This window comes from Lygodium microphyllum, chromosome 20 (genome assembly GCF_053477565.2).
Source record: "Lygodium microphyllum isolate KBCC chromosome 20, Lygodium_microphyllum_v1.1.10, whole genome shotgun sequence".
Classification (NCBI taxonomy): domain Eukaryota; kingdom Viridiplantae; phylum Streptophyta; class Polypodiopsida; order Schizaeales; family Lygodiaceae; genus Lygodium; species Lygodium microphyllum.
This window is the reverse complement of record NC_141154.1, coordinates 97,113,829-97,131,215: the sequence shown is the minus strand read 5'-3', so window position 1 is coordinate 97,131,215 and position 17,387 is coordinate 97,113,829. Positions and strand designations below refer to the sequence as shown.

General features: G+C 41.7%; 1 protein-coding gene across 4 annotated transcripts in view; it reads left to right on the top strand.

Moving 5' to 3' along the window:
- The first annotated feature begins 1,099 nt into the window (after positions 1-1,099).
- The window catches only part of LOC148019148 (Acyl-CoA N-acyltransferases (NAT) superfamily protein), a 42,912-nt gene continuing 26,624 nt past the window's right edge, over positions 1,100-17,387 (top strand). For 2 of the 4 annotated variants that reach the window (XM_087660672.1, XM_087660669.1), the window contains exon 1: positions 1,102-1,644. In XM_087660672.1, coding sequence (XP_087516798.1) covers positions 1,237-1,644 — 408 coding nt within the window. In that variant the 5' untranslated portion in view covers positions 1,102-1,236. Of the gene's footprint in view, positions 1,645-17,387 lie in introns of all 4 variants that reach the window. The other 2 variants (XM_087660671.1, XM_087660670.1) reach the window with 2 other exon arrangements.

The following is a 17,387-nucleotide window of genomic DNA, read 5'->3' as shown; positions in this document are numbered from 1 at the left end:
CTTTGTCTCCATCTCCTCCTTTGCCTAGTGGCATGTTGTCCCCGCTACTTTTTCTCAAGGCTAGGATCTACCTCCCCCCTCATTTCAAAAGGGGATGTATCAAGCAACCTATCATATGCACATCTTGGGACACGGTCCACTACAAGGTTGCTTATTATCCTACAAACAAAGAACTACCTTACGAGCCCAAAGTAGTAGACCACGGCTAGATCAAATACCCCCCATTCATGGATCTTCATGGCTAGAGAAATATAGTCTAATAATAAAGTAGGAACCATTACAATGGTTGTTAAGTACCAAGGGGATCTCCTAGAGTCGGCACTGCAAAAGTCATGTCCCTTTGAATGACACATCCTAGAGTTGGCACCCTTGGGGGATACTTGCATTAGTAACCCAACTATACATGCTTCAATGATCTACTCCAATAAAATGTCCTTCAGAGGCCCATCCCTCAAAGAAGACAATTGAGGTCCAAATTTCTAGCATGTGAATGACAACTGCCACCTCAAGCACATGCAAACACACCATATCATTGCTAAAGAGCAACTGGGAAGTACATGGACTACAAAGAGATGAAAAGTACAAGCTACAAGTATCAATAATGTATGATTATGAACGTATCATAGTAATGAGAGCAAACGATCTCATCTAGGGTGTTGATATGCATTGTGAAATTTGTGTGCAATTTAAGTGGAAAATTGCGAGCCTATTTGAAAAAAAAAAGTATTAAGATGAGTAAATACAAGGCGCTCTGTGTCGGGACTGGGCAGGCAGGGTTGCATGGCAAGCGAGTGTGTTTGTGGGCAGGAGGGTGGGCGCAATGTCACGTGATGATCGGGGGAGGTTTTATGGGGGGTTCCATGCGCATCACATGGTCCCTTGCAAAACCTCCTGTAAGATACATCGTCACTTGCACAGGGTAGGTTCAGCTAAATCAGGAAGATTTTTTGTTAAGCAAGTCCTATGCTTAGAAAGTTAGCTAAACTAGATGAAATTATGAGCCTTGTTATTCTTTGGAAACTTGTGAATTTTATATGCCTTCGTGTGACATGCTCCAAGGCCTTTGGATGGTGGATGGCCATCAAATCCTAACTTCCACGCTCTAAGGCCTTTGGATGGTGGGTGGCCATCAAATCCTAACTTCCACCCTCCTCATTACAAGAGAAATCCAAATACACGTGTACGCGCCCGCGTCTGCGTGAGTGCACACACATACACACAGCTGCACACACCCCGATGGCGACTGTGTTGGCCATGAAGGCTCCCCTCCTTCCACCCACAAGCTTGAGCTTGGACCCGAGGATAGTGAACACCCAAGAGCTGAGCGCGCTGCTGGCAGCCACGGGCCAAAACTGCATGCAATTTCCAGACCTTAACGATGGCGGGCGTGTGCATCCTGCACCTCCTCAGAGGCTCCGCGTCGCCCTTCGCAACAGCACGGTGGTCGTCTCCATCCATATCAGAGGGAACATACAAGAAGAGGATTACATGAATCTCTCTGAATCTGATGATTGCAGGCCTACCTATGGTGGTACAGAACAATGGCACTGGAATAGTCCCTTTCGTAATCCTATCCGCCGCCTCGTAGCCTTTGGTCGAGCCACTTCCGACTGCGCCCTTACTGCTTCCGTCCATGATCTCGCGGTGAGGTAGTTTCTCCTCTTGTGCTTTGCTGTTGCTAGCTTTCAAGCCACTGCCAGACACAGAAATGTGCATTGAAAGTGCTTATCTTCGAGGAAAGTTTGATCACGAGGCTTTTAATAGAATGGTTCTTTCTATCTAATAAGTTCTGGCCAACCAAGCCTATTCAACCACATTAGGAGTTTTTTGTGGCTGGAAAGTCTCAATCTGCGATTCATAGTTTACGCATAGCTATATGGCATTTCGTCTAGCCTGCAAGTTTCAGTTAGGCAGCTTTATACGAGTAAAGTGAGCTGTGAAGTCTACTCTTGTATGGCCTCAGGATTCTCTTAACTACGCTGCATGTTACAGCATGGTTTATTATTTTGGATGTGCTCTAGATGCATTTCGAGCTGGGTGACCAGTTTCTGTATAATAGAATTATATCAGTCTCTCTCTTCCTTTCTCTCTCCCTGTTCGTGTTCTTCTTCCATTGTGCACTCTCACATGGTATCATTGCCAAAAGAGAGGACCCACATGTTTTACGAAGAGGATACTGCACTCTACTTGCTGTTTTGTGCAGATTTGTCATGAAGATCACATTTCTTTTGCACTGTTTGGGCCTTCTTCGACATGTGTGGAGCATCCATACTCTATATTGCAGCAGATTTCTCCTCCATTCAGGCATCCTAGCATCAAAACACAGCAGTTTCTTTTGTGTTTTGCAGATACGTTGAAGGAAGATGGATTTTTTGTTCAATAGGTTTGATGACATCAACAAGGAAACCGACCAATGTTGTGAAGACTGACGTTCCCGTCAGTTAGAACGTTATGAAGACCGTCTCGATTGTCAAGATTGTAAACATTGATGCGAAGAAGACCAAAATGAGAGCCCTGAATCCTGATTATCGAGAGATCATAATTGTGATAGGTCCAAAAGGATGAAGCGGCCTCATTCACCACCGGTTTCTCTATATGTTTCTAATAAGGCTCCTACTAAAGGACTGTGCATGGCCATTTTGGTACCCTTAGTGTAGGTGCGTATTCTTCCTACATTGCTCGAGAAAGATGGCACCAACTACTTCCTTTTGTCTTGCAAAGTTATGTTAAGGGGAGGTGAATTTTTGATGCTTTGCTTAGCATTTGATTTAGCTATTAATCAAACGTGCAAACATGAGGTGCACATATGTGGTGCCAGATAGTTAATTCACAATGACAGACCAAGTACTCCAAGGTATGAGTGGGTGTCCAAGGCAAAAGTTCTAATAAGTTATATGGGACAGGTACTACGTGGTGCCTAGTGTCAATTTGGGCCTAGGGCATTTATTTGACCAATAAGTGTCAGGGTGACACTATGAACTAGGCACTAATTATTTAATTAATGCTAATTCTAGGCACAGGGCAATCAAAACGGCTTGGACAATTTAACTGTGAATGGGTACAATTAATTTTCTAGGCAAGGACATGGGCTGAAATTGATTTTCAGAATTATTAATTCAGAAAATTAATTAAATCATTGAAAAGTGCATTAGGAATGCTGCCACTTGGCCAAACTTTCTCATGTGAGTGGGAGAAAGGCTGTTGGAGGTTGGTGGAAGCTCATTCTAGCTAGGTGGAGGTTGAGAGAGGAGGAGAGGCTGCAGCTAACATACCAAGGCATTCTAGGGCACTTGCAGCCAGCTGAGTACCCTAGAGCAGCTGGTAACCTGATTAGGAGGACCTTTCAGTGCAAGTTTTGACAACTTGGAAGAGTTATCAACGTCAAGATGACAGCCTTTTTGGCAAGTGACATCAGTTTTTGGGCCCCTTGGTGTAAATGCCCCGAACAATGTAGTATGCTTAACAATTATGATATTCGCTTGTTTTCGAGATTTAATATAAAAGAGAATGAACATTTAAAGCTGAAAATGAAAATTACTCACAAAATTACAGCTATGAAAATGTAAAAGTAATGGAGACAAGATTGAGGGTTGAAGATGGGCGACCTCCCCCCCCCGAAGGAATGTATTTCTGCTCAACCCAAGTCCCTTAGGGAAGAGCTCAGTTACAATCAACCTGAGAGTGAGGAGAAGTAATTCTCACTCTCACAAGATCATGCAAAGATGTACAAACACATGCATTATTTATTATGCAATGTAAGAACTGATTTCTTTACAGTATGAGAGAAGAAAGAGGGGAAATCAGTCTTTCTCCATCGTTGATCAACAGTACATGGATAGGGCTTGCTTCTTGTTGCTAAAATGGAAGAAAGAGCTCGAGAAGGAGGTGTTGTAATGAATTTACAGGCTTGCTGTCTTGTAAAACAGCAGTGATAGAAGAGGGAATATGGAGGAATTTGATAATGGAGAAGTGGGGGATGATGATGGGGATGGATGGGTCCAGTTTCTGGCTATTTGTGGGTGCTGTACATGAGTTTACAGCAAAGAAAAATGATGCTGAATGAAGAAAAACGAGCTCTTATTTATAGGAGCGGGAAGAGCTAGTACAAAAGGGGAAAGTGGAGTAGCACAAGATAAGTGTCCAGCCACATGTCATGAGATGTGACAAGTGGTGGGACACTTGGAAACTTGTGTGACAAGTGTCTTGACACTTGTCTCTTCTCTATGGCCTTCCTTTTTGAGCTGAATACTGTCAAGAATAGAAACAACCAAATTTAGTAAGCACAGTCAGAGTACAGAATTTACTATTTTTAGAATGACATCCCTATTTTTTAGGACTAGCATTTTTAGGCTAATTTGAGGTTCCTAAAATTTAGGGACCCCCCAATATGGGTGTCATATGAAAGCTTTTTCCGTGTACATTGCAAAAACGGTATCAAAATCTTCATGTGACTTTCGTATGCAAAGAAATGTGCAGTTCAAGCTTTCAGCCCACACATGCACATTGCACAAGCATTTTATGATCATGCCATCTTGTTGATTGTAATTGTCTGTTCTGGCGGATCTAGCCCACACTTCAAGGCATCAATCCTTTCTGTGTGCAAGTCTAACCCTGATATGCATGAGTTCTGGTCACAGGCGCCCAATCGGGCCATATAGGTGGAAGTGTGAACTATCTTTTCTCTAACCCACCGCGTGGGTCCACCATAACCTGTGACCACTCATCAGTGGCCAGCTCCAATGCACTTTTCTTTATATCTAATTAGTGCAAAGGAAACAAATTTAATAAATCATTATATAGACAAATTAATGAAAAATGATACAAATTCTATTTCTATAGAATTGTGACAGCCCTCTGGCTTTTATTCAGCTGTCCTCAGTTGAAAAACTTCTTGATATGGCTGAAGAATGTCTGGGTAATCCTTCATGAATTTTTCATCTACCCACTGTGCATCTGTTGTGGGTAGATTCTTGAATTTTAGTAAGAATTTTCGTGTCACAAGGCCACTTCTCGTGGTTCGATCCTTGTGAAACAAAATCTGTTCAGGTTCCAAGAGTTGCTATGTTTCTTCAACTTCTGGGGGATCTTCAGTAATGGGTTCCTTTGGTTCTGGTCCTATGTAAGGTTTTAGCAAACTTACATGAAAAGCATTGTGTATTTTCCAATGAGCAGGAAGCTCAAGTCGATAAGAAACTTCATTTATTTTCTCAATCACTTTGAAGGGTCCAAAGTATCTACTGGAGAGCTTTGGAAAATTTGAATTTTGACGGGAATCTTGTTTGAGCCAGCTTTTATCAAACTTTAGCAAGACATATTGACCTTTTTCAAAAGCCAAAGGTCTTCTTCGTTTATCTGCTTGCTTCTTTTGTCGCTCTTGGGCAACTTTGATAGTGGCTTGAACTTGATCCATTGCTGTTTTTAAATCTGAAGCAAACTTATCGGCAGCAAAAATTTTATCTTTAGTGCGAATAATGGGAGGAGGAATCACTTTACCCTGTACTATTTCATTTGGAGCTTTCCCTGTGGATGAGTGCATTGTATTGTTGTAAGCAAACTCCAATAATGGAAGATATTTCTCCCATTGTGACTTATGTTCACTAACATAAGCTTTCAACATATCCAAAAGAGTGAGATTCATCACCTCTGTTTGGCCGTCAGTTTAAGGATGGAAAGTTGATGAGAACTTTAAAGTGGTTCCTAAATTCTCAAATAAAGCACGCCAAAAGTTACTTGTGAATTTGGAGTCTCTATCTGAAATGATCTCAGAAGGCATACCATGTAATCTGAAGATATGTTGAATGAAAAGTCTTGCAGCTTGTGCGGATTTCAATGTTTTATGACATGGAATAAAATGTGATTGCTTGCTGAATCGATCAATTATGACCCAAATCATATCATGACCTTGAGGTGTTCTTGGAATACCTGAGATGAAATCCATTGTGATAGATTCCCATGGATCTTTGGGCACTGGAAGAGGTTGTAACAATCCTGGAGTCTTTTGCCTATCATACTTGGATTTTTGGCATACTAGACAAGCCTCAATGAAGTTATGTGTATCTCTTCGTAATGTTGGCCAATAAAAGTAGCGCTCAATTGCACTTAGAGTGGCTGCCCTCCCTTGATGCCCTGCATAAGGGGGTTCATGACTTTCTTTAAGCACCTTTTGTTGAACAGGAAGAGTGACACAAAGACGATTGTTCATGAGAAGGTAACCGTCTTTGATGGAATAATCTAGATGAGAACCTCCTTGCTGTAAATTTGACCAAATTGCTGCAAAGTCAGTATCTTCATCATAAGTATTCTTTATCGTTTGAAAATCTTCATGATGAGCCACTGTAATAGTTGCAATGCGAGGCACTCTAGAAAGTGCATCAGCAACTATATTTTGTTTCCTTGGAGTGTACATAATTTGAAAATGAAACATAGACAAGAAAATTTCCCATCTTGCATGTTTCTCTTGCAAGTGCTTTTGAGTCTTGAAATACTTCAAGCTTTGATGATCAGTTTTAATAAGGAATTCATTGACTAAAAGATAATGTTTCTATATCTTCAAAGCATGAACCATTGCTAAGAGCTCCTTTTCATAAATGTCATACCTTTTCTCCACATCATTTAGACGGCGGCTTTCAAAGGCTACGGCATGGGCTTCTTGATTTAGCACTGCACCAATACAATCACCGCAAGCATCTGCTTCCACCACAAATGGTTTTACCAAATCTGGAATGATAAGAACAGGTCCAGAAGTAAGAGCTGTTTTCAGCCTTGTGAAGGTTGCCTTCTCTTTTTCCTTCCATTGGAAAGAGGTCTTCTTCTTTGTAAGGTCATGAAGTGGAGAAGCCATTTGTGCAAAATGCTTGATGAAGCGGCGGTAATAAGAGCATAAGCCAAGAAACGATCGCACCTCATGTACATCATGAAGATGAGGCCATTCTTGGATTATCTTGATCTTTTCAGGATCCATCTGAATCCCTTCAGAAGAGATGACATGCCCAAGGTAATTTATTTTATGCATGAAAAATTCACTCTTTTTACCATTTACCAAGAGTTGATTTTGTTGAAGTAATTGTAGAACAATCTCCAAGTGTTGATGATGCTCCTCTTCATTCTTGCTAAAGACAAGAATATCATTAAAGAAAGTATCGACATATTGTCGATGCTCTCTAAAGATGCGCTCCATCATTCGATTAAAGGTGGCTGGTGCATTGGTTAATCCGAAAGGAACCACCAAGAATTCATAAAGACCTTATGAAGTGTGGAAAGCAGTTTTGTGTACATCTTGTGGTATTACCCTAATTTGATGATAACCACTCTTTAGATCAATGCGGCTGAAAACCTTTGAGCCTCCTAGACGATCCAAAATGTCGTCAATTCTGGGAATAGGAAACCGATTCTTCATAGTGATTTTGTTGAGGATAATCAATGCACATCCTGAATGTGCCATCTTTCTTTTGAACAAGAAGAACCGGTGAACAAAATGGTGAGCTACTTGGCCTAATTAGCCCACGGTTGAGTAAGTCTTCGACTTGCTTTCTGATTTCTTCTTGTTGAGGAATGCTCACACGGTATGGTGCTATATTAGGAGGAGAACTGCCCGGAATAATATCAATATGATGGTCTTTTGGCCTTTCTGGGGGAAGCTGATAAGGAAGATATTCCGAAAAACAATCTTTATACTTTTCCAAGAGCTGAAGTCGCTCTTGGTTTTCAGCATTCATGTTATCTTTTACATCAGTGACATAAAGCAAACAACATTGAACACAATCCTTAATTGCTCTAGAGACTTGTATATGGCTTACCATAGGTATGGTGTCTCCAGAAACTCCAGCTTGGATCTCGTACTTCTTGCCTTTGTTGGTGAGTTCTACCTTCTTTTTCTGAGAGAAGATGGTTGAATCTACTCTATGATTCGAGGACATGCCAAGAATCACATCGCAACCATCAAGGTCTCCGATACAAAAGGTATCTTCGTCACTGTAGCCTTGAATTTGAAACTTGAGCTTGCCAATGTAGGGTGTCACAGTCTTCACTGTGTCACCTTCATCGGCATTTAAAGCTTGGCGAACTTCTGCCGGAGTGTCCATCTCTTCATTCTTTAATCCAAGCTCTTTAGCTAATTGCAAGGAAATGACATTTTCATTCGCCCCAAGATCTATCAAGAATAGTGCTTGCTTACCTTGCAACTGTCCCCAAGCTTTTAATAATTTGCGCATCTCTGGAGTGTGAGTTGTGTTTGCAACTACATCACTGATAGCATTGATTTTCACTGGCAACTTAGGCTTGTTGTCAGAAACCTTGCTTTGTCCTTTGTTTGGACATTGCTTCGCTATGTGGCCTGTTTGTCCACATTTAAAGCACTTCCCTTCTTTCATGAAGCGCTGCTTTTCTTCTTTGGAAAGTTGCTTTGCATTTTCATTCGCCCCAAGATCTATCAAGAATAGTGCTTGCTTACCTTGCAACTGTCCCCAAGCTTTTAATAATTTGCGCATCTCTGGAGTGTGAGTTGTGTTTGCAACTACATCACTGATAGCATTGATTTTCACTGGCAACTTAGGCTTGTTGTCAGAAACCTTGCTTTGTCCTTTGTTTGGACATTGCTTCGCTATGTGGCCTGTTTGTCCACATTTAAAGCACTTCCCTTCTTTCATGAAGCGCTGCTTTTCTTCTTTGGAAAGTTGCTTTGCTTGTGGGTATAGATTGGAGCGAAATTAAAGAGCATTAGGAGGTGCATAGGGCTTCATCTTCTTTTGATTTGATGGCTGCTTTTGCCGCTGTTTTTGTCCTTCATTTGGGACTGAATACTCCTCATCATCAGCTACTCTCTTGTTATCATTCTTTTGGAATGATTTGTTGCCATTGTGCTCCATTTCCCATGTCTCAGCATGGTCAATGAGTTCCCTGAGACTAGAACAATGATAATGATTAAGAGCAGTACGAAGTTTAAAATGCAAACCTCCTTGAAACTTTCTAAGCTTTTCCGAACTGCTGATCTTCTTGAAATGTTGGACCTTCAAAAGTAGCTCCCAAAATCTCTTGGTATAGTCACCAAGTGACTCATTTTTCCTTTGCCAAAGCTGGTCCCATTCCATTTTTACATCTCTTTTGAAATGAACAGGAAGAAATTGGCTTTGTATCATGCGAACAAAGGACCGCTATGATTTTGGGGCAGCATGATCATATTCCAACCCCGTCCACCAAGTATTGGCTAAGTCGGTCAAATGTAAAGCTGCAAACTTAATCTTTTCTTTTTCTTTATACTTGTCACGATCATACAAAATTTGAAATTGACGAATAAACTTCAGAAGAAGATCAAGATTTTGAGAACCATCACACATACTGAACTTGATCTTCTTTTCAAGTTGAGATAGTGACTTGGTCTTCTTCTTCTTCTTATGCCTTCGTCCATGCCCGGATCTTGAGGTTGAAGATGATGAAGTGCTTGATGGGGATGAAGATGGAGACGAGGGTGAAGAATGTTGACGCCTTTGACGATGATGAGGTCTTCCACGAGAAGGGTGTGACTCTTCGTCACTAGAAGAGGGTCCATCAGAGTAGACGCCAGATGACTTTGAAGAAGAGGATGAGCTTCGACGCGATCTCTTTCTTTATCTTGAAGTAGAATGGGACTGCTTCTTAGAAGTAGTTGGACTTCTTGATCGGCTCCTTTCATTGGTATGGCTTTGTCTCCTTGAAGTAGATGGGCTTATTTCCTTGAATTCTTTGGGATTCTCAACTTTTTCTAGTTTGAGAAGTTGCTCACGAATTTGCTGATTCTCCTCTCTAAGACTTTGAATGGCTTGAAGGATAGCACTCAATTGATCCATTGAGACTCTAAGAAAAATATGCTCAAGCACTCAATGCAAGGACTGAAAACAAACAAACTTATAATTGTAAGCACTACCAGTGTTGGGGTGAGGACCGGGCGAAAGCTCTGATACCACTGTAAACGCCCCGAACAACGTAGTATGCTTAACAATTATGATATTCGCTTGTTTTCGAGATTTAATATAAAAGAGAATGAACATTTAAAGCTGAAAATGAAAATTACTCACAAAATTACAGCTATGAAAATGTAAAAGTAATGGAGACAAGATTGAGGGTTGAAGATGGGCAACCCCCCCCGAAGGAATGTATTTCTGCTCAACCCAAGTCCCTTAGGGAAGAGCTCAGTTACAATCAACCTGAGAGTGAGGAGAAGTAATTCTCACTCTCACAAGATCATGCAAAGATGTACAAACACACATGCATTATCTATTATGCAATGATAAGAACTGATTTCTTTACAGTATGAGAGAAGAAAGAGGGAAAATCAGTCTTTCTCCATCGTTGATCAGTAGTACATGGATAGGGCTTGCTTCTTGTCGCTAAAATGGAAGAAAGAGCTCGAGAAGGAGGTGCTGTAATGAATTTACAGGCTTGCTGTCCTGTAAAACAGCAGTGATAGAAGAGGGAATATGGAGGAATTTGATAATGGAGAAGTGGGGGATGATGATGGGGATGGATGGGGCCAGTTTCTGGCTATTTGTGGGTGCTGTACATGAGTTTACAGCAAAGAAAAATGATGCTGAATGAAGAAAAACGAGCTCTTATTTATAGGAGCGGGAAGAGCTAGTACAAAAGGGGAAAGTGGAGTAGCACAAGACAAGTGTCCAGCCACATGTCATGAGATGTGACAAGTGGTGGGACACTTGGAAACTTGTGTGACAAGTGTCTTGACACTTGTCTCTTCTCTATGGCCTTCCTTTTTGGGGTGAATACTGTCAAGAATAGAAACAACCAAATTTAGTAAGCACAGTCAGAGTACAGAATTTACTATTTTTAGAATGACATCCCTATTTTTTAGGACTAGCATTTTTAGGCTAATTTGAGGCTCCTAAAATTTAGGGACCTCCCAATATGGGTGTCATATGAAAGCTTTTTCCGTGTACATCGCAAAAACGGTATCAGAATCTTCATGTGACTTTCCTATGCAAAGAAATGTGCAGTTCAAGCTTTCAGCCCACACATGCACATTGTACAAGCATTTCATGATCATGCCATCTTGTTGATTGTAACTGTCTGTTCTGGCGGATCTAGCCCACACTTCAAGGCATCAATCCTTTCTGTGTGCGAGTCTAACCCTGATATGCGTGAGTTCTGGTCACAGGCGCCTAATCGGGCCATATAGGTGGAAGTGTAAACTATCTTTTCTCTAACCCACCGCGTGGGTCCACCATGACCTATGACCACTCATCAGTGGCCAGCTCCAATGCACTTTTCTTTATATCTAATTAGTGCAAAGGAAACAAATTTAATAAATCATTATATAGACAAATTAATGAAAAAGGATACAAATTCTATTTCTATAGAGTTGTGACACTTGGTAGTGGGTCACAGCATCAAGGGAAACTTTGATGAAGGCAGCAATAGAAATAATCAGTTTTTGGTGATGAAAGTCTGAAATTTCTTGCAGCATCAAGGGAAACTCTGATCAGGGCAGTAGTAGAAATAATCAGTTTTTAATGATGAAAGTCTGAAATTTCTCTCTCTTTAGCATTCTCTCTCTTTCTTCAGCATTTCTCCAAAGTATATCAGCCATTTGCAGCAAAAATCAATCAAAGAAGGTGGGAAGTAGAGCATTTGCTGCTATAAACCCTAGTTTACAGCAGAAAATAGAGTTTACTGACTAGATCGGGTCTTGTGCTCGGAGATTGAAGACTTAGCACTTGGAACAATTGCTGGAAATGGTGTAATTTCAGTGCTTCTAAGAGGTTAGCACATTCCAATTTGATTTGGGGCTAAATTTGACTACACAAGGGTCAATTGAAGGCCAATTGGGTGAATGAAGGGGCAAACTAATACAAGGCTTGCTGGTCATTTATGATAGTAAGAGGCATTGGAAAGTGAAGGAGATTGGAACAATCTCAGTGGACTTTGTCACAAGATTGTGACATCTATTACCTTTTTGCTGATTTCTTTATTACTACTTTATTTGGTTTTTTCTTTTTGGAAGGATCCCTCTTGAAATCTAAACGCCTGAGTTGCATGGCCAGTATGTGAAACGGACAGGAATGTCCAGTGAGTCAAGACTGGACAGTTAAGGTCTAGTACAAGTTTGGAAGAGACTGATGGCACTGTAGATTGACAAGCTTGGAAGAGACTTGTGAAAGTGTATATGGACAAGTGTGTTGAAGAACTAGCCTGGAAGAGACTAGTTCAAAGTGAAGATGGATAAATCTGCAAGAGATTAGTCCATGTGGGATCATCAGTGGAAATTCACTTTCAGTTGAGCTACATTGCAAATTTGGATGTAGCCATAGTCTGCAAAGATGGTCAGAAGACTAGTGGGGATGCAATGGAAGCAGCTCCCTAAAATTTAGGGAGTTACTATTTTTGGACCCTAGAATCTGTTCGCGTCATTATCTTCGTTTTTGCACGAGGATTAATTCTCTGGTTTGTACTGAGGTCAAATTTTGCACCGATCATAGAGAATTTTGGACCGAAAGGTTTAAATAGGAAAATTGTTACATGTATGCCATGTGTCACAATTTGGGCATAAATTCCCAAAAGAGAGAGAGAGAGCAGCACAAAAACGAGTTTCAATGCATGAGGGGAGATTGGAGCATGGAACTCATGGGGTTGAGGGCAGATTGCTGGAAATACATTAGCTATGGAGGGTACTTCTTCATCTCTGACTCATGTACAGAGGTTGAGCTTACTCCTCCTAGGTTACTCTCTCCTTATCTGAGCAGATGGATTATGTACAGTGTTGTGGGCTGATCAGATGGATCATGTACAGTGTTATGGGTTTATGCATAATTGCCGAGGCAAGAGCCTCTTGAACAGGTACAGGGTTTGCTAATTGCATTCCCAAGCAGATACTTGTGTGGAAAACGCTGTTTTCCTGAGATTTCTCGCGTGAAATCTTGCAGGATTCAAAGGGCAAGTGGCCCATAAGGTGCGGGAGCCCGCTGGCTACACACACAAGTGATTGGCAGGTAAAACAGGGCCCAAAATAGGAAATTACAGCCTGCTGTATATTTTTGCAGGTTTGGGTTTTTGGACATTTTTGGTGTCTATTTGCTCCAGAAGCTTCAAGGAAGCTCCAGGGACACTGTACATGTATTTTGGAGCAGTTTAAAGACAAAAACCAGAAAATGCAGCGTGCTGAATTTCTTACCAGGCACTTTATTGAGCGTGTTTAGGTGTATGGAGGCACCAATTGAGTAGGGATAATGACCAGGTCAAGTTGTACTGCCGTTATGGTGTCGAAATTGGGTTGAAACTGTGTTTCCTTCTCCACTTTGTACAGGGACAGCTTGTAGGCAGGTTATTGTGGGATTATCCCTTTGTTAATGAATAAAGAAATACCGCAAGGGGCGCCTGACTTAGGGGCCAATAAGGTGTCTGTGTCGCAACAGGAGCATTCTAGCTTCCTGTATTTCTTCTTGATTCTGTGTTTGTAAGTTCAGGTAAAGTGGGCGACTGTGAATTGGGTGAAAGCATTTATATATTTTGGTTGTATACTACCGCCCTTTTTAGTGAACTGGCCGGTTACATGGTTCCATTGCCGGGATATGAATCACTTTTTCCCTAAAGAGTGAGCTAGGGTCTGTTTGGGTGTAGACACAGAATTGTGCATTATGGCTGATAGAAAGGAAGACACCAGAGAGGAAGCGCTTTCATCACAGGAGATCCCTGTTGTTCATGAGGTGGGAGAGTCTTCTAGACCTTCACAGTTTGTTACTCCTCCTGTTATGGTTGAGCCACAAGTTCTTACGGCTTCTTCTATGGATGAAGACATTTTCAAGACTCAGTTAGTTGTTGCTGTGAGTATGTTTACTCAAGTGATGCAGAATCCAAGGTTTTTGGCATTTTTGCAACCCTCCCTTCCTTTACAGCAAGTTGGGCAATTTGCAAAGATTTCGGATCCAGTAGAGGTCCAGGATAAGGGTAAGCATGCTGCAGATTTAGTGGAAACACCAAGGCAGCTTGCGGAGTCAATGGAGACTCTAAGATTGGTTCCGATTGTCCAGGAACAGGTGGCGGAAACGCTAGTTACAGAGGCATTGCCAATCCAGCTCGCCACTTTACAGCAGCCAAATGTTGGCTTAAATGGACAGGGAAGCAGTTTTCAGGCGTTGCCACAGGTTTTCCCACCGACCTCAAAACATCCTGGGTACTTTGGAGGTGGATTTGTATTTCAGAGTATGGCTGGTTATGCGCCTGGAAACCAGATTTATGTACCAGGAATAGTGCCTGGGGGTACACAGGTTTTTATGCCAAACCGCATGTATGGCAATATAGGCATGCAGCCTGGATTTCAGGGAGTTCAGGGCAGTTTTGGCATGCCACAGGGCACTTTTGGTATGGCTGGTTATCAAAATCAGCAAACAAGTATTGTGTCTACAAGCCCTGTAGTCAGTGGTCCGGCAACTTCCATGCCACCTGTTAGTGTTCCTATGTTACAGGCATATCCTACGGACCCTTTGATGGCTCATGAGAAGCCAAAGCCATACAAGGAAGGTGGTGCAGCCGTACACTTTGACATCTTTCGAGGATTTGAAGATAGGACTAAGGTTCTCTCTTTCTTACAGCAGTTTGATGCTGCATTGACAGAGCCTTCTAAGGTCCGGAAAGCTGCCACCTTTCTTAAGGACAATGCTAGTCAGTGGTGGAGTACACTGTTGATGCAAGGACAGGCTCCTGCCACTTGAACTTACTTTAAGCAAGTATTTGCTTTTGCTTGGTTGACCAATGAATTTGAGATCGATGTTATGTCAGCTTGGGACAATTTGGATGCATCTAAATGCAAGGATCTGGAAGATTATAACAAGAAGTTTTGGGAGACTTTGCTTCCAGTCACTTCTTACAGGGTTATGCCATTGACCGAGCAGATAGAGAAATACTGCTGCGGGCTGCCCAAGGAACTCCGGAATTATTGTACAAAGACAAAGGTCTCCACTTTGACTCAGTGAGAATGCCAGCACATGAAATGCATTATTGCTGGGACAGTCAAGTGGTTTTGGGGGCAGCATTAAACATGACAAATCTGAGAAATTTTCAGCAAAGAAGCCATTTGGTAAACAGGTTTCTCAGATTTCTCAAAGCACAGGTAAACCTTGGCAGTTCAAGAAGAAGCCAGCCAAGTTCTTTGGACAGCAGTCAAAGGACCAGAAGAAGCCTTTTGTGCGCAAGTCTCTTGAAGAGAAGAAGGCTTTAATGGCTGAGAGGAAGTGCTTTACCTGTGAGTAGACTGGTCATATTGCGTCTAATTGTCTGGACAAGAATAAGAGACCAACTGATGATGATAAAGAGGACAGGAAAGGAAAGAAGCCCAAACCTTCAGCATGTTTAGTGCCAGATATGCTGGGAGACAAGCCACACTCGGATGCTAATGAGCTTTGCAGAGCTTGGGGTAAAGTTAGGGATCAACATGTACTCATTTTCTTTGATCCTGAAGCTAAGGCAAACTTTATCTCACCAGATTTGGCTTCTACTTTGCGCATCAGAGCAGATGAGATGGGCTACATAGCAGAGGCAGGGTTGGCATGTCCTGGCCACTTAGAGTCTGTGACCCCCATTCTTGGAAAGCTACGTCTTCATATACAGTCTTATGTTGATGTAGAAGAATTTTTTATCATGCCACTCGAAGGCTGTGATGTCTTGTTGGGAATGCCATGGATGTTCAGAAAGCATGGTGTGTTGGATGCCTTTAACAAGACATTGACTTTGGAACATAGGGGAAAGACTCATGTGCTTGATGTGAAGCTAAAAGGAGAGTCTGTACCTGTTGTATCGGCTTCTGCCATTACATCTGTAATAAAGAATCATCTTTCTGCGTACTTGATTTTTGCACGTGATGTCAAGGATAATGATGAGTCAAATTTCTCTATGTTAGATAGAGACAGGTCTGCTTTCTTGTCTTAGTTTAGTGATTGTTTTTCTGACTCATTACCATCACAGTTGCCACTAGAGAGGTCTGAGGATCATGCGATAGATTTGGTGCCAGGCAGTAGCCCACCAAATAGACCTCCCTATAGGGTTAGTGCAGCCCAACAGAAAGAGATATTGAGCCAGGTGAATGAGCTGTTAGAAAAAGGGCTGATTCAGCCAAGTTCATCTCCCTTTTGCTCACCAGTGCTCTTAGTGTAAAAGAAGGATGGCTCTTGGCGCATGTGCATAGATTATCGTGCGTTGAACAAGAGTACCATCAAGAACAGGTTCCCCATTCCAAGAATTGACGACATTCTTGACCGTTTGGAAGGAGTGTCAATTTTCAGCAGGATAGATTTGAAGAGTGGATACCATCAGATCAGGATTAAGCGAGAGGATGTGCATAAGACTGCATTTAGGACCACATTTGGTCTCTATGAGTTCTTGGTAATGCCATTTGGACTTACTAATGCTCCTGCTACGTTTAATCGAATGATGGACAGGATTTTTCGTCCATACAGGCAGTTTGTTGGTACATTCTTTGATGACATGATTGTCTTTTCAAAGAATGAACAGGAGCATAGAGAACACTTGAAAGCAGTCTTTGATGAGCTTCGCAGTAATAGGTTGCTTATCAATGGCAAGAAAAGTGAGTTCTTCTTGGAAGAAATCCAGTTCCTGGGGCACATAGTGTCAAAGGATGGTGTCCGAATGGATCCTGCTAAGGTTGAAGCAATTAGAACATGGCTAGATTTGAAGACTGTCCATGATGTTAGAAGCTTCTTGGGTTTGTGTTCTTACTACAGGAGGTTCATTCGCAATTTTGTAGAGATTGCTTCATCTTTACATGCTTTACAGAAGAAAGGAGTCTCTATCCAGTGGACACAGAAAGAGATTTCAGCTTTTAATCTTCTTAAAGAAAAGATGACTTCTAGTCCGGTGATCATTCTGCCAGATCTTAGGAAGTCATTTGTTGCCCAGTGTGATGCCTGTGGCAATAGCATTGGTGCAGTGCTAATGCAAGATGGCCGGGTAGTGGCTTATGAAAGCAGAATCTTGCGAGGGCCAGAGAAGACTATGCAGGTCTATGAGAAAGAATTGCTGGCTGTGATTCATGCGCTTTCTAGTTGGAAACACTACCTACTTGGGGCAGATTTTGTTGTCCAGATAGATCATCAGACATTGCGTTATTTCTTAACTCAGACTAAGCTGTCAGAAAAGCATATGCGTTGGGCAAACTTTTTGTCAATGTTCCATTTTCAGATTGTGCATGTGAAAGGCAAAAAGAATGTTGTGGCTGATGCTTTGTCAAGGAAGCCACAAATTTCAGCTGTGTCAATTCCTTATCATCATGAGCTTGATGATATGAAGGAACAATATGCTGATGATGAAGATTTTGCAAGGATCTTTGATCAGCTTGTCAATGGACAACATCATGAGCATTATCTTCTCAAGGATGGTTTCATGTTGATGCA